This window comes from Lethenteron reissneri, unplaced genomic scaffold, assembly GCF_015708825.2.
Source record: "Lethenteron reissneri isolate LAM-NWPU_2019-01 unplaced genomic scaffold, ASM1570882v1 scaffold_659, whole genome shotgun sequence".
Classification (NCBI taxonomy): domain Eukaryota; kingdom Metazoa; phylum Chordata; class Hyperoartia; order Petromyzontiformes; family Petromyzontidae; genus Lethenteron; species Lethenteron reissneri.
This window is the reverse complement of record NW_026892181.1, coordinates 14190-32211: the sequence shown is the minus strand read 5'-3', so window position 1 is coordinate 32211 and position 18022 is coordinate 14190. Positions and strand designations below refer to the sequence as shown.

At 50.0% G+C, this 18022-nt stretch overlaps 1 protein-coding gene across 1 annotated transcript; it reads left to right on the top strand.

The window, feature by feature from the left end:
* Positions 1–2415: 2415 nt before the first annotated feature.
* Positions 2416–17971, top strand: LOC133340047 (indian hedgehog protein-like; the record flags this gene model as incomplete). The annotated part of the gene is made up of 4 exons (XM_061548132.1): positions 2416–2700; positions 4256–4517; positions 16911–17283; positions 17560–17971. Coding segments are annotated over 4 exons (1332 nt in total), but the record flags the coding sequence as incomplete, so codon positions are not given.
* Positions 17972–18022: the final 51 nt, after the last annotated feature.

Genomic DNA, 18022 nt, shown 5'->3' with positions numbered 1-18022 from the left:
AAAATTTAACGCGAGTTTCCCGTGTAACATTAGTCCCATTGTGTGTTACGGTGTTCATAGACACCAATAAGAAAACAAATCATCCTCAAAATACCCATCACCAGATCCCCCTCCCTCCCTCCCTCCCTCCCCTCCCCTCCCTCCCCTTTTTTTCGTACCATTCTTTCATTAAATTTCTTCTAAATCCGTAAGCAAGCTTGAACATTACAGTAAAAAAAAGATCAGCTGCAATACACAGTAACTACTTACTGCAGACCTTGGCATATCAGGTGACCAAACACAGCACTGAGTAAACAACCAGCACACGGGGATGGTTGGTACCCAAAGCATGTAGTACCTCGGTAAGCAATGGCAGTGAGCACACCCTCATGGGGAGCCAACCCAACGCCCAGTAAGATACACCAGACTGCTAAGGATGGCCAAACAGGCAAACAAAAAAACCTCTTACAAAAAAAACCTGCGGAAAGTACTGCTCTCTCCTTTCCACAAGCAGGTACACAGCATAAAATTAAAATCAACAAACATTCTCAAAATTCGGCGCATATACACACAAATTACATAGGATCTGGTTGTTGTACATTAGGTCTACTCAGATTCTATTGGCCACTGTGATACAAAATATTCCACTATTAAGGCATTTATGGTTACAATGTTCGTCATTCTCATAGGCGCCGCAAATGTTGCAGCGCTTGCAATCAATGCACTGCCAACGGTAAGTCTTGATGGCGGTGCTCATGTTTGAAGTGTACTCCAAACAGGACGGGTGTGCAGAAACTCCACAATCGGAACAGGAAACCAATTCTTCCGGTGTCCCGTCTCCTTGTTCTCCAAATCGCAGTAGTTGCTAGGGTTTGCCAGCCCATCAGGACTTTTTTGGCTTTGAGGTCCTCCGAGCGGCGCGTGACAGGTGTGGCGGGCCACGAGTCCTTGTCCTCGCCCTCCTCATCCACTAAGCGGCTGTGCGTGTAATGACAGCCCGGCCCAGGGCGGTTCTTGTACCGCTTCCCGCAAAGGTCGCAGATGTCGCCTGCAAACGGCTTGCCTTTATCCTCCTGTGCCGCTGCTTCATTCTTCTTCCTGGTCCCCGCTGCTGCCTTGCCGGGGTCCTGTGTGGGCTCCTCCGTGCTCTTGGCTGCTCGCGTTTCCTGGGAGCCCTCGGCCCCCTCGCTGGGCGCGTCGTCGAGGTCTGAAGTGCGACCCTCTTCACTTGTGTCTTCGCCACTTCACAGATTGAGGTTTCCCTCGCTTCCATCTCAGGCTCCAGATTTTCAGCCCCGCCCCTCACTCCCCCCTTCCCTCCCTCTCTACAACGTGCTCCAGGACGCGCTCGAGAGAGACAGAGAGAACGAGAGACGACGAGGAGGTGGTGGTGGTGGAGGAGGTGGTGGAGGAGGAGGAGGTAGTGGTGGTGGAGGTGGTGGTGGAGGAGGTAGTGGTGGAGGTGGTGGAGGTCTCCCAGGGCGCGGCACTCTTGGCACAGCGCGGGGCTCCAAACTATTCATTTGCAACCACGAGGCCGCGGGACTGCGGTGAGAGCCCCAGCAGTAGCAGCAGCAGCGGCAGCAGCAGCAGCAGACAAGGCGGCAGCAGCAGCAGCAGACAAGGCGGCTTGGCAGCTCGGTGCGAGTGGTGTGCGCCTCTGCAAGCGCGCTTCAACAATCGGCGTGCCCCGTTGCTTGGCCCCTGGGTTTGTGTGTGAGGAGGGCTGCTGCTGCTTGCTTGTGTCTTGGTACTGGCCACACACACGCACACACACATACGGACAGAGACGGAGGGACACACGCGCACGTGCGCAGCCTGCAGCATTCGCCGACAACTCAGCCACCACCAACAGCGATATCATTATCAGCAGCGGCAGCACCACCACCATAACAGCGACAGCGGTGGTAATAGCAGCAGCAGCACCACTATCAGCAATACACAATCACCATCAGCATCAGCAATATACAATTACAATCATCACCATCAGCAATACACAATCACCATCATCACCATCAGCGATACACAATTACCATCATCACCATCAGCAATACACAATCACCATCAGTATCACCATGACCAACACAAAATTACCACAAACATCACCACAAGCATCATCATTAGCAGCAACACAATCGCCATTGTCACCACCAACACCACCACCAGCACCATCCGCAACACGATCGCCATCTGTACCATCATCATCGGCTGTAGCAGCGCCATCGCCACCACCGCCACCACCATCGTCAGCAGCTTTAGCGTCACCACCATCCAGCAGCAGCAGCAGCACACAGCCGGGCACCCAGCTGACATCTTGCGGCGGCAGCAGCATGGGGCGAGATTGTCGCCACCTGGAACCATCTCCTCGCCCATCGGCGGAGCGCGCCGCTCTCCTCATCACCGCCGCCGCCGCCGCCGCTGTCCGTCAGCATCCTCCTGCTGCTGCTGCTGCTCCTGCTGCTGCTGCTGCCTCAGCCGGCAGAGTCCTGCGGACCTGGTAGCTTGAACGGGGGCCAGCGGCGCCCGGCGCGCAAGCTGACGCCGCTCGCCTTCAAGCAGTTCGTGCCCAACGTGGCCGAGAGGGCGCTGGGCGCGAGCGGCCGCTACGAGGGGAAGATCGCACGCGGCTCCGAGAGGTTCCGGGAGCTGACGCCCAACTACAACCCCGACGTCGTGTTCAAGGACGAGGAGGGCACCGGGGCCGACCGCCTCATGACGCAGGTGAGGAGGGTGCCTTGATTGGGGCGGGGGGGGATTAGGTGAGGGTGAGGATGGATGATGGTTATGATGATGGGGATGAGGATGTGGAGGAAGATGATGATGGCGAGGAAGATGATGGCGAGGATGATGATAGTACTGCTGATGGTGGCGCTGGTAATGATACTCCTAAATGAATATAACATGATCATTAGTGATGATACTATTAATAATGATATGATCAATCTAGATTTGAAGTTTTGTGACTGCAAGGATCCATACTCTTTGGTTCTTTCGGTAAAGTCACGTGGGTAGAAAATTCATAAAATCATTAATTTATTTTATACCTACGTGACTTTACCGAAAGAACCAAAAAGTGATGAAATGATCATCAGTGATGATACTCCTAATGATGAAATGATCATCAGTGATGATACTTCTAATGATGAAATGATCATCAGTGATGATACTCCTAATGATGATATTATCATCATTTTTATGATCAGTGGAAACAAGAAGATGCTCGGTGTAGTCGGCACTTTGCTTTGTTCACCATTTCGTTTGTTTTAATCTTTGCTTAATGTAACCCCCGCTCTCTCGCTCTCTCTCGTTCTACACGCAGCCCGTGTCTCCCTCTCTTTCCGTCTCTCCGTGTTGGTCTCCATATTTCTCACTCTTCCCCCCTCCTCCTCCTCCCTGTAGTTCCCCTCTCGCCGTCTCTCCGTGTATCGCTCCCCCCTCTCTCCCTATTCTCATTCTCTCTCCATTTCTCCCTCTCATCGTGTCTATCTCTGTCGATGTCTCCTTCTCTCTCCTTCTCTACCCTTGTTCTCCCCGTGCATAACCCCCCTCCTCTTCCCTCGTCTCTCTCCATCTCCCGCCCGCTCCATCTCTGCCCCTTTGTCTCGTCATTTCACCCCCCTCCACACCCCATTGTTTACCCTACTGCCATCTCCCTTCTCTCTCGCAATTTACTGTCTCCCCGTGTCTCCCCGTGTCTCTCCGTGTCTCTCCGTGTCTCTCCGTGTCTCCCCGTGTCTCCCCTCCACTGTACCCTTCTTTCCTTCCTTTCTCGCTCCATCTGTCTACCTCCCACCCCACCCCCCTTTGTATTTCTCTCCCCAACTCCTTGTTTCTCTCTCGCTCTGCCTCTCTCTCTCCCTCTACTCTCTCCACCTACGCCACCCACACACCCTCCTGTGTCCACCTCTCACTGAACTCCGGTCCCTACACTTGGGAGCCGGACAAGCCCCTCTCTGCACCAGCGTGGACAGCACCCTCGTGGTGTTCACCTTCTGAAGCGCTCGCTCGTCACCGTGGCGTGCGCGATGACCACCACCACCACCACGTGACTTTTCTTTCGTGTTGTGCGCGGCGCATTTAGCGCCACAGCACGTGGATTTGTAGCGTTTATTTTCATTCATTTGCTGGTGACTTTGTGCATTTCATATCGGAGTCGCCTCCAGCGCTGTGCTGCTGCTGGCGGCAATAAAAGTTGTTTAAAAAGTCAAAAGTCTGCCCCGTCTCTCCCCTCTCAACTCTCTCTTCCGTCTCTCTCCGCTCGCTCGCTCGTGCTCAGCGCTGCAAGGAGCGCCTCAACTCGCTCGCCATCTCCGTGATGAACACGTGGCCCGGCGTGAAGCTGCGCGTGACCGAGGGCTGGGACGAGGACGGCCACCACTCGGAGGAGTCGCTGCACTACGAGGGGCGCGCCGTGGACATCACCACGTCGGACCGCGACCGCGACAAGTACGGCACGCTGGCACGCCTCGCCGCCCAGGCGGGCTTCGACTGGGTCCACTACGAGTCCAAGTCGCACGTGCACTGCTCCGTCAAGGCCGGTGAGCGCGTTGCGAGCGACGAGTTATTCGTGGTGGACCTCCTTTGCCAGCACCACAATATACTAATAGGGGTTTCCCCTTTTTTCTGGCAACAAAAAATGCCACCTTTTGCAAGGAATCGTGCTTACATTAGCCACAATACTCGCAGTCGAATGCCGCCTTTTGGCGTCATCTGGTCGAACACTGTATGAGACTAGGCTCTAAAGAAGGCTGTCTCTGGTGTGGACCAATCATTTTCAAAGACAATTCATACATTATCAGAGTATTGTTTTTTGTTTTGCATTTGACTGCAAGTATAGTGGTTAATGTAAGCATGATTCCTTGCAAAAGGTGTCAGTTTTTGTTGCCAGAAAAAAAGGGGAAAACCCTATTGGTAGAGTTATTCGTGGTTCGTGATGTCGAACCGGTTAATCGATTGATAATAAAAAAAAGTGTGTTTAGAAGAACAAGAAGAAAACAACTACATTTGGCGTTTTGTCAATGACAATATTTCTGTGGCGTATGTGGGCGTTGCAATTAAACGAGTGCGCGTGCGTGTGGCGAACTTCTTTCGCACCGTACGTAGCCAACCGCACTAATCGGAGGTGTGGGGGCAGGACAACAAACGTGGTGGCCCCACGGCCATCGCTCCACGGTAAGTGATGTGTGTGTGTGTACTGTATGTCGTAGGCGACGTTTCGGGCAATGGTCCTACTTCACGTGCTGCGGTAGACTATTCAGTAGTAAACAAGTAAGCCGTGTCTCCTTCACATATCCGACTCGCTTAAAAAAACATCACAGCCATAAAACAAATACCTTGATGTTTCATGCGTAGAGACGGATATGCGATGAAGGCGACTGTGTGTGCTCATCTCATTTAATAAAAACAATTTAATTCGTGTTCTCCCACAAGCAGCTCACGATCGAGCCGCAGGGATATAGCTCCGTGGCCTTCAGAGGCAAAAAGTGTCCTCAGGCGCCGTGGCTACACACGAGGGGGGGGGGGGGGGGGGTGGCCAGCACCACGCCCGACAGGCGATGTTTACACACTCTGTACCAGGTACTCATTTGAGGCTGAGTCGACCTAGGGGGAGGCTCAGAACCGGTTCCGTTAATCGCCAACTGGTGTTGGCCGTGAGCGGGAATCGAACTCGGCTCGCTGGGTTCGTAGCGCAGCGCAGCGCCAAACACAAAGAAACAGATCCCCCGTATAGTCTTCAACAGGCTGTAGGGGCAAGTGCTGTTAGCGAGCACCTATGAAGGCCGGCGTGTCACACGAGGGGGTGGGTGGCCAGCACAACGCCCCGCCGCCTCTGTCTCCCGAGTGGCGATGTTTACACACCACATCAGACATACTCATTTGAGGCTGAGTCGACCTAGAGGAGGAGGACTTGGACCGGTTCAGATAATTGTCACCGGTGTTGGCCGTGAGCTGGAATCGAACTAGTCTAACCGGGCTACACGAACACGGCGGCGCTAACCACACACATACACACATACACACACACGTGTGTGTGTATGTATGTGTACATGTACACACATACACACATACACACACGTGTGTGTGTGTGTGTACATGTACACACACACACACACACGTGTGTATGTGTGTGTGTACATGTACACACATACACACACACACACGTGTATGTGTGTGTGTACATGTACACACACACACACACACGTGTATGTGTGTACATGTACACACACACATACACGCGCCCTTCATGTGACCCACGCTGTATTTGTCCACTCGTGTAAAAGTGACGCTTCTCTTGTTTCCTGTTGAGTGTTTAACCTTCGGCAGCGACTTTCCGCACCGCGTGGGGAGTCACACTCCGTGCGACTGACGATGTTGCTCCGCTGGCCGTAGCCGCTGTCGTCACCGTTGTCACTTTGGAGCGCTGTCGCGACGGCTCTCGACACTGCACGGCTCTCGCGCCTGGCCACCTGAGTTCGAGCCCCGGTCTCGGCTCGAACATTGCTGGCGAGTGACGTCGGGACCGCACAATCCCCCAACTTCTTCCCCAACCGGCGCTGTCCAGAGTGCTGAAGTTGCGAGGCTTGGGGCTGACTGTGTGCTCCATGCTACGCCATTTACCTGTGTTGAGAGCCCCCCTTTTTGTCGTCGTTGTTGTTGTTGTTGTTTTCGTAACGCATCTGCAAACACAAAAGCATAATGTCGAGCAAGACCAGAGTGGTTATTGACGCATGTGTTGAGTTGTCGTCGTTGTCGTTGTTGGTGTGTGTTGTTGTATATGTTGGGTATGAAAATTTGTTATGTTGTATGCGTGCGTGGGTGAAATTATTATGTTGTATATGTGGGTTATGAATATTCAGTGGAAATAATAATAATTAAATGAAATTTGGCCAAATGTGTAATTATCCGGAAATATGTTAATTTATGTAATTACGCACATTTTAATTATGCCAATTCGAGAGGTAATCGTATTAATTATGCGAGTGGGTGTAATTATGATAACGCAAGTCGTTATGATAACCAGACCCCGGTTCACCCCGTTATCGCTTTAACATTTACTGAGTATGTATTAGTGTGTTTATTAAGGTCACCAAGTTCAAATCTCAACGCAGAAGCAGATCTTATGCATAGATTTCAGGAAAGAATCACACAACCACTTCTGTATTGATCAATTTATTACTAATTCAACCTTAACTATGATATAATATGCGAACTCTCAATCCCGGAACGTCAACACGGCATCAATACAGTATCATCAACGATTGTCTGATTTCACTTTGACAACTGCACATGGATCACGCATAACGCGATGGTTGTTAGTGAGAGAGAGAGTCGTTAAAACACGCAAATACTATGCTTAAGAAAACCTTAATGTTAATGAATGATTATACTCAATATTGTTCACGCAGTACCACACTCCTTATTGACCATACGCAACCCTTATCACGTTGTTAACACCTTGGGTCACGGGACAGTTGAATATTCTGTAGAGGATGCGAGTACGTGCGGCGATTATGACTGAAAGATACTTGAAAGATTATACGGCGATAAAAAAAAACACAATCAAAAACAGTTATTATTCTTAAAGGCACCAATCTCAACAGATACATCGGCAGGTTATCTGACAACAGAACGGCTCGGAGTAAGGGCCTGCGACGGTGCTCCTTTTCCGAAGCTCGTTATCTTATACCAAGTTTACTAATTGGGGACCAGATCACCTGATAAGGATCCGGTGGGCCACCACTCCCCACGTGAGCGTGGCTCGGCGGAAGGAGGTGCCAAGAATCAGTTCGTATTGATGGATCTGTTGGGAATTTATGCGATTAAGAGTACAGCCCACTAAATATTAAAGATAAAAATTAAGAATACTCTTATAAACGACGGAGGGCCATCACTCGGTCTCGTTGTGATGCTTTCCAGCCACGGATGGCTTATGGGTTCGAGTGTTTTTGAGTGGTAAGAGTTGTCTTGAATAGTCAGTGTTCGGAGTCGATTCTTTAGGTCAAACAGACGCCTGGTGGTCGTGTGGTGAGGGGGCGGTGCGCGTCATACGTATCAGTTGATCCCCTGTCACCGTGGCGAACTGGTTCGGATGCCCGTTGATACGCTGTCGCAGTTCGGAACCCGGTCGGTAGGTGGCGCCCACAACTCGCTCGTAGCGTGCAGCTCTGGGTTGTCGCCGATCCGCGATGCTCACCACTCCGGTGGCAGCAGAGACCCCCGATTCGGCAGAGGTTGACGAGCTGAAGATGAGTCGAGCCGACCCGCTGGTCGCAGCTCGCTCCTGAGTCGACCCTCCCGGTCGAGCTCGCTCCTGGGTCGACCCGCTGGTCGCCCTCGCTCCTGAGTCGACCCTCTGGTCGCACTCCTGAGTGGACCCGCTGGTCGCACTCCTGAGTGGACCCACTCTGGTCGCACTCGTTCCTGAGTCGACCCTCCCGTCGCACTCCTGAGTGGACCCTCTCGTCGCACTGACTTCCAATGCTCAGGATCCTTTACTTTATGCCGAAAAAATCCCCCTGGATCCCGCCCACAAGGCGGGGCTTCTTCCGATTTTTGCTGTGTCAGGATCTGTCCGTAGGCAGGTGTGTCCATGTGTCTGTCCGTATGTCCGTGTGTCCTTGTGTGCATCACTGACGGTATATTCGTTGTCACACTCCCTCCATAAACCCACGAGCAAACAATCAGATGTTACAAATTGCCTCGAGGTCGTCTCTCTGTCTGGGTGCAATATTATCTCTTGTCTGGCCTTCTTCATGAACCCAAAACACAGACGTTACAAATGTCTCATAGGCGTCTTTGTTCGTGTTGCACAACCTGGAGGGAGGGGCAACACTCTCTCCGACCCGGCGCACAAAGAAATGGTTAAAAAGTTTTAAGTTAACATTTGTCCCTTACTATTTCACAGTTATGATTCTGTATGTAACCTAAGGTCTGTCGTTTCCCATCGTGGTGCTTGACTCAAGTGTAGGTGTTTCCCCGAGCGTATACACACTCCTATCCCGCGCTGCGGGGATACAAAGACGGCCGGGATCTCCCTTTCTCTCCGACCCTGGGTTTCACATCGTTTTTTTTATTATGTATTTATATTCGACCTGGTGGTGATTCATCCCGTTATCCTGGCTTTTCATAAGTTTTACTTTTGTCTTTTCATGCATATGCTTCGGGTCGAGTTGTATAGAAAGCATTAAAGTATGGAAATAACATTTCATATTGACTTAATGATGGTGATGGTTCAGTAGGCGTACTTGTGACCTGGTTTAATTGGAGTGGGTGTGAATATCAAACTTTAGCCTACCCTGTTGTTAAATTCCGACTTTAACGTTACTTTAATAGCAATACAGAATAATTGAGCTTTTTGTCTTAACTAGGCGAACGCGAACTTCTGGTGACCCCCGCAGCCGTGTTATTTAGCTGGGTCTGCCCGCCTTGAGAGATATACAACACTTTTTTTAAATCAGCTCTCCCCTGTCCCTCCAACCTTCTGCTCTGGGAATGTTATTCTTAATTTCAGGTCCAAGGCCTCTTTGGGTTTATCTTTGTTTCCTCAGCTGCAGGAGAACAAGGCGTGCTTCTACCTCCCTTTCTGTGTGCACGTGTTCTAATTAGCTCGGAATCCCTAACACACAATCAGTGATGATTCCTGGCTTTCTGTGGTTGTGATTTAGACAAAGGCGCCTCTGTTTCTTCCATTGCCTTTGAGTCGACACTGCCCTATTATTTGCCCATGTGCTGAGGTCATAGAATTCGTTTTGACTTCAGTAATATTAACATTCAGTATTGGATTAGCAAATGGGCAATGGTTCATTTATGTAGCTCGCAGCCTGGTCTCCAATTTGAGCGAGCGCGAGAATCGATAATTTAGCCTACTCTGTTGTTGAATTTCGAATTTTGACGTTACTTTAAAACCATGCAGGATGGTTGGGCTTTTTGCCTTAACTATGTCTGGCTGACACTCCCACTGTCTCTGCCGCCTGCACGGGTGACATGTGCCCGTTCATCAGGCCTTATCTTTCCTTGAAGCAAGGTTGCAAATTCTGCCATCCTAGCCCTCCTCCAGTTCATTACTTAACAACACCTGGTGTTTTGCAGTTTGCTGCGCTTGGTGTGTTTCACTCATTAAAAAAAACAAGTAAAAAGATAATATATAAAAATCATCAAATATTATTAATCTCAATTATGGAAGAAGGGTTAGGATACAACATACCGCCCTTTTAAAAATGACCAGTGGTCAAATGGCCACGGGTTATTTTTAAAAAAATGTATACCCTTCTTCCATCATGAACCATCGATTGTCCTCAAGTTTTGCTGCTATTCCTTACAACGCGCGCGTACGTGTCACAACTTAACATGGTTATTTGAATTGAGCAAAGAAAATTAAACAAGCGTTAAACATCGATATTGCGTTACATCGGTTCTGATACATCATGACTCCGACGAATATTCATTTTTGTTTTTGTTAAATCCTGGGAAACGCTAGGTAGCGGTTTCGAACGCATTTATGCGTTACCTTCCTCATGTTGCCTCGTTCACCACTTCGATAATTCGATCACGGTTTTCGGGTTCGTTTTTGTAGTTTCCCTCTCTCACTCTCTGTGTCGTGGGAGTGTGTGGTGAAAAATTGTGCTGCACATAACCAGAATTCGCGCACACGACCCACTTTGACATTTGGTTCGAGGCATTCGCTCTCTCTGCGATTACATGCACATTTGCCGAGTCAGTGTGTCGATTTAATTCTGTCCCTCGTAATGTTGCCCTCTTTGTTTTTACTAGTGTGTTGGATTTCAACACCATTCCCGATACGTCATGGACATTCGTCTCCATTTTAGCACTCCGATCCACATGATTTTTGGTTTCCCTTGGATATTTTCCATTCAAAGGCTCATGCCTGCGCTCCTCAGGGCGTGTCCCTGCTGTCTGTTTTTGTACTGTCCGATCACGCTTCAATGCAACCCTGTCCTTGTATTCGATCCGCGCGTCATTTACGGGAGCACTGTCCACGTTTTTGCCCGCCCTGTCACTTGCAGCCTGCCTGTATTTCACATTGAGCGCCGGGTTTAACACCTCGGCGGGTGTGGCGCGTATGGGCTGCCCGCTCTCAATCACTGTGGATGGTTCATCACGTATTTGGACCGTATTCTGTGTTATTCCTCTATTCCCTCCTGGTATAGCCGGTGGAGGAATTGGTCGGAATTGTATCGATTGTGTTTGACCTCCCATCCTGCGATTCTCGTGAATGTTCGCATCCATACCTCCGCGGTATGTGTAACACCTTCCCGCTAGGTGGTTATCTTCCCATCTCTGTGCGTAATTTGAACCTTGCGTGTGTCGTGGGATGGGGTGTTGATATGGTTCTGCTCTGAACCTCTCCCTCCTACGATTCTCCTGCACCCTTGGCCCAGTGTTTTTCCCATTTGGGTGCCAAATTTTTCCTGGATTGTTACTTCGCCATCCCTGTGGGTAATCTTGACCTTGCGCATGTCGGGGCATGGGGTGTTGGTATGGTTCTATTCTGAACCTCCCCCTCCTGCGATTCTCCTGAATGTTCGGCTTTGTGCCGCTCTCATTCTCGTGCCAACCTCTCTCTGGGTTATTTTGCCATGTGTGCGTGCGTTTCTGCTGCTCTCTGCATGGTGGGACTGCTCGGTGATTTTTATTCCTCTCTGAGAGGCTGGGTTCCTCATCCCTCTCCCTGTGTTCTGGATCCGAATTATGATTCTTAGCTCTGTATAACCATGCCATGTACGCCTTGCTCTCTATGCGGCGTAAGGATGCGGTTTCTGGATTCAAAACTATTCTCACCCTTTCTGTAATCTCTGGGCTTAAGGATTCAAAAAACATAATTTTGAACATTTTATCCCCTTCGTGGTATTGATTCACATCGCCTGCGTAATACGCTCTTTTAAATTGGACGAGGTAGTCACGTGGATCTTGGTCCATGCCCTGGGTCATCGATTTTACAGCATAAAACCCCTCAGTGAGTGTCGAATATTCTCCAAACTTCCGAATCACTGCCAGGCTCAATTGTTTAAAATCATTTCTAACCTTGTGTGGTAGTGACTTTACCCATGGAATAGATTCTTTATGTAAGGTCCGTTTCAACAAACTCGCTTTTTCATCCCGTCTCCTCAGCCCTCTAATCATTGCCTCCTCTTCCACTGTCGCGATATGTGTGTGGATATCCATAGTCTTATTGTGGGGGTCAAAATCGGGAATTCTGACTAGAGCCTTGTCCATCAACTTAAGGGTTTTACTGGTGAACAGGTATTCCGAAAGTTGATTGCTGACAGCGTCATCATCAAACAAGTTATCATCAGGCAATCTGTCACTTTGGTCTGTGCTGTGTCCCCTGTGTTTAAGTGGTGTGCATTTTCTGTGTGCGCGCCCAGGGCCGTGTCGCTCGTGTTGCCATTTCCCTTCAGTTTTTGCCTCTGCCCTTAGTGTACCATGTCCTGGCGATTTTACTTTAACTTTTGTGCAATCAATCCCTGGACTCTGTCCACGTACCCAAGAGAGTGATTTGATGTTACTTCCATATTTATTCTGTGGCTCAACGTCTGTGAGTTTCGCTGGTGTCGCGAGCTTTGATTTCTCCTCCCTCTCGAGGGTGTGAGGACATTTCTCGTCGTTTATTAGAGACGATTTCTCTCCCGTTTCCTTTCCAAAATTTCCCTCATTCCACAATCCCTGTCTGTATGCCTGTGTGAGAAGGTATGAGTCCTGTCCTGCCTTCTCTGCAGTTTTTGCATCGTGTTTGCCTTCGTTACTTTTTATCCAGTCAATTAGTTTCCCCCGAGGTGTGTTCGTGTTATCGATACAGCTCCCTTCCCATATGTCTCTCTGACTGTACTGCTTTGTAACAGATTGGTCGGTACGTTTAAATACGACCTCCCCGTATCCCGTAACCCATTCAAATATTATTCTTAATCCTAGCATCTTAAGTATGGCAAGAGTTACCTTAATATTTCTTTTCAGAGTGCATATAAACAATTGTATCACAGGATGCGTCAGTTCAACTCGAGCAAATAATCTCAGCCCAGCTGTCTTTGTTATACTCTGCTACTCTGGTATTTCCTTTCAGAGCGCGTTTTGTTTGTATACCCCCGTTTACAATCACAAGGCAACGTTAGTTCACAACACTTTGATTAACACATCAGTGATTCGTTCCTGAATTCATGCATAACTGTCTGCGAGAGATCCCGGAAGACGAGCCCCCATTATGTTGTATATGTTGGGTATGAAAATTTGTTATGTTGTATGCGTGCGTGGGTGAAATTATTATGTTGTATATGTGGGTTATGAATATTCAGTGGAAATAATAATAATTAAATGAAATTTGGCCAAATGTGTAATTATCCGGAAATATGTTAATTTATGTAATTACGCACATTTTAATTATGCCAATTCGAGAGGTAATCGTATTAATTATGCGAGTGGGTGTAATTATGATAACGCAAGTCGTTATGATAACCAGACCCCGGTTCACCCCGTTATCGCTTTAACATTTACTGAGTATGTATTAGTGTGTTTATTAAGGTCACCAAGTTCAAATCTCAACGCAGAAGCAGATCTTATGCATAGATTTCAGGAAAGAATCACACAACCACTTCTGTATTGATCAATTTATTACTAATTCAACCTTAACTATGATATAATATGCGAACTCTCAATCCCGGAACGTCAACACGGCATCAATACAGTATCATCAACGATTGTCTGATTTCACTTTGACAACTGCACATGGATCCCGCATAACGCGATGGTTGTTAGTGAGAGAGAGAGTCGTTAAAACACGCAAATACTATGCTTAAGAAAACCTTAATGTTAATGAATGATTATACTCAATATTGTTCACGCAGTACCACACTCCTTATTGACCATACGCAACCCTTATCACGTTGTTAACACCTTGGGTCACGGGACAGTTGAATATTCTGTAGAGGATGCGAGTACGTGCGGCGATTATGACTGAAAGATACTTGAAAGATTATACGGCGATAAAAAAAAACACAATCAAAAACAGTTATTATTCTTAAAGGCACCAATCTCAACAGATACATCGGCAGGTCATCTGACAACAGAACGGCTCGGAGTAAGGGCCTGCGACGGTGCTCCTTTTCCGAAGCTCGTTATCTTATACCAAGTTTACTAATTGGGGACCAGATCACCTGATAAGGATCCGGTGGGCCACCACTCCCCACGTGAGCGTGGCTCGGCGGAAGGAGGTGCCAAGAATCAGTTCGTATTGATGGATCTGTTGGGAATTTATGCGATTAAGAGTACAGCCCACTAAATATTAAAGATAAAAATTAAGAATACTCTTATAAACGACGGAGGGCCATCACTCGGTCTCGTTGTGATGCTTTCCAGCCACGGATGGCTTATGGGTTCGAGTGTTTTTGAGTGGTAAGAGTTGTCTTGAATAGTCAGTGTTCGGAGTCGATTCTTTAGGTCAAACAGACGCCTGGTGGTCGTGTGGTGAGGGGGCGGTGCGCGTCATACGTATCAGTTGATCCCCTGTCACCGTGGCGAACTGGTTCGGATGCCCGTTGATACGCTGTCGCAGTTCGGAACCCGGTCGGTAGGTGGCGCCCACAACTCGCTCGTAGCGTGCAGCTCTGGGTTGTCGCCGATCCGCGATGCTCACCACTCCGGTGGCAGCAGAGACCCCCGATTCGGCAGAGGTTGACGAGCTGAAGATGAGTCGAGCCGACCCGCTGGTCGCAGCTCGCTCCTGAGTCGACCCTCCCGGTCGAGCTCGCTCCTGGGTCGACCCGCTGGTCGCCCTCGCTCCTGAGTCGACCCTCTGGTCGCACTCCTGAGTGGACCCGCTGGTCGCACTCCTGAGTGGACCCACTCTGGTCGCACTCGTTCCTGAGTCGACCCTCCCGTCGCACTCCTGAGTGGACCCTCTCGTCGCACTGACTTCCAATGCTCAGGATCCTTTACTTTATGCCGAAAAATCCCCCTGGATCCCGCCCACAAGGCGGGGCTTCTTCCGATTTTTGCTGTGTCAGGATCTGTCCGTAGGCAGGTGTGTCCATGTGTCTGTCCGTATGTCCGTGTGTCCTTGTGTGCATCACTGACGGTATATTCGTTGTCACACTCCCTCCATAAACCCACGAGCAAACAATCAGATGTTACAAATTGCCTCGAGGTCGTCTCTCTGTCTGGGTGCAATATTATCTCTTGTCTGGCCTTCTTCATGAACCCAAAACACAGACGTTACAAATGTCTCATAGGCGTCTTTGTTCGTGTTGCACAACCTGGAGGGAGGGGCAACACTCTCTCCGACCCGGCGCACAAAGAAATGGTTAAAAAGTTTTAAGTTAACATTTGTCCCTTACTATTTCACAGTTATGATTCTGTATGTAACCTAAGGTCTGTCGTTTCCCATCGTGGTGCTTGACTCAAGTGTAGGTGTTTCCCCGAGCGTATACACACTCCTATCCCGCGTTGCGGGGATACAAAGACGGCCGGGATCTCCCTTTCTCTCCGACCCTGGGTTTCACATCGTTTTTTTTATTATGTATTTATATTCGACCTGGTGGTGATTCATCCCGTTATCCTGGCTTTTCATAAGTTTTACTTTTGTCTTTTCATGCATATGCTTCGGGTCGAGTTGTATAGAAAGCATTAAAGTATGGAAATAACATTTCATATTGACTTAATGATGGTGATGGTTCAGTAGGCGTACTTGTGACCTGGTTTAATTGGAGTGGGTGTGAATATCAAACTTTAGCCTACCCTGTTGTTAAATTCCGACTTTAACGTTACTTTAATAGCAATACAGAATAATTGAGCTTTTTGTCTTAACTAGGCGAACGCGAACTTTTGGTGACCCCCGCAGCCGTGTTATTTAGCTGGGTCTGCCCGCCTTGAGAGATATACAACACTTTTTTTAAATCAGCTCTCCCCTGTCCCTCCAACCTTCTGCTCTGGGAATGTTATTCTTAATTTCAGGTCCAAGGCCTCTTTGGGTTTATCTTTGTTTCCTCAGCTGCAGGAGAACAAGGCGTGCTTCTACCTCCCTTTCTGTGTGCACGTGTTCTAATTAGCTCGGAATCCCTAACACACAATCAGTGATGATTCCTGGCTTTCTGTGGTTGTGATTTAGACAAAGGCGCCTCTGTTTCTTCCATTGCCTTTGAGTCGACACTGCCCTATTATTTGCCCATGTGCTGAGGTCATAGAATTCGTTTTGACTTCAGTAATATTAACATTCAGTATTGGATTAGCAAATGGGCAATGGTTCATTTATGTAGCTCGCAGCCTGGTCTCCAATTTGAGCGAGCGCGAGAATCGATAATTTAGCCTACTCTGTTGTTGAATTTCGAATTTTGACGTTACTTTAAAACCATGCAGGATGGTTGGGCTTTTTGCCTTAACTATGTCTGGCTGACACTCCCACTGTCTCTGCCGCCTGCACGGGTGACATGTGCCCGTTCATCAGGCCTTATCTTTCCTTGAAGCAAGGTTGCAAATTCTGCCATCCTAGCCCTCCTCCAGTTCATTACTTAACAACACCTGGTGTTTTGCAGTTTGCTGCGCTTGGTGTGTTTCACTCATTAAAAAAAACAAGTAAAAAGATAATATATAAAAATCATCAAATATTATTAATCTCAATTATGGAAGAAGGGTTAGGATACAACAGTGTGCCTGCGGACCGCTGCCAATGCAGTAGCAGCAGCATCACCAGATTCCCTCTCTCTCCATCTCATTCTCTCTCCATCTCATTCTCTCTCCATCTCCGTCTCTGCCGGTCTCTCTCCATCCCTCTATCTCTCCATCTCTATGTCTCAATCTATATTTCTCTCTCTCCATCTGTCCATATCCCCTCTCTTCATCTCGATGTCTCATTCTCTAACCGGTCTCTCTCCATCCCCCCCACCCTCCACACCCCCCGCATCTCTACCTCCATCCCACCCGTGCAGAGAACTCCAACATCGCGGCGGCCAAGGGCAGCGAGGGCTGCTTCCACGGCGACGCGCGCCTCTTGGTGGAGGGCGGCGGCTCCAAGAGGCTGCGCGACCTGCGGGCCGGCGAGCGCGTCCTGGCGGCGAGCGGGCCCACCTCGCCGCCCGCCTACAGCGACCTCCTCCTCTTCCTCGACCGCGAGCCCCGCCAGCGGCGCCGCTTCATCACCCTGGAGACGGAAGGCGGCGGCCGCCTCCTCGTCACCCCCTCGCACCTCGTGTTCGCCGCGCCCGGAGACTCCGACGATGACGGCGGCGGCGATAGTGGCAGCGGTGTTCCCCCGGAGGAGCGCGCCGTGGCCCTCTTTGCCAGCCGCGTGCGGCCCGGCATGTTCGTCTTTGAGCTGGCGGGTGCTCTTGCTGATCCTGCTGCTACTGGTCGTGTTGGTGGTGGCGGTGGTGTTGATCTTCCTGGTGGTGCTGGTGGTAGCGTTAGTGGTGGTGCTGGCGGTAGCGTTAGTGGTGGTGCTGGTGGCGTTAGTGGTGGTGTTGGCGGTAGCGTTAGTGGTGGTGCTGGTGGCGTTAGTGGTGGTGCTGGTGGTAGCGTTAGTGGTGGTGCTGGTGGTAGCGTTAGTGGTGGTGCTGGTGGCGTTAGTGGTGGTGGTAGTGGTGTTGTTGTTGGCGATGACGGAGCACCGCGGCTGCGTGCGGTGCGCGTGGTGCGCGTGAGCTGGGTGGAGGCGCTGGGGTCGTACGCGCCGCTCACGCACCACGGCACGGCGATCGTCGACGGGCTGCTGGTGTCGTGCTACGCGGCCGTCGAGACGCACGGCCTGGCTCACGTCGCCTTCGCGCCGCTCCGCACGGCCCACGAGCTCATGCGGGGCCTCGGGATACATTCGCGCAGCAGCAGCAGCGGCGGCGACGGCAATAGCAGCGGCAGCGGCAGCAGCAGTAGCAAGAACGCACCGGGAGCGGAGGGAGAAGGAATTCACTGGTACCCGCGACTCCTCCACACGCTCGCCCGTCTGCTGCTCGGCGAAGACGTGTTCCACATCCTCTCGCCTGGCCGCGCGTGAGCAGCTGGGGAGCCAGGAGGAGCCAGCAGCAGCAGCAGCGGCAGGAGGAGG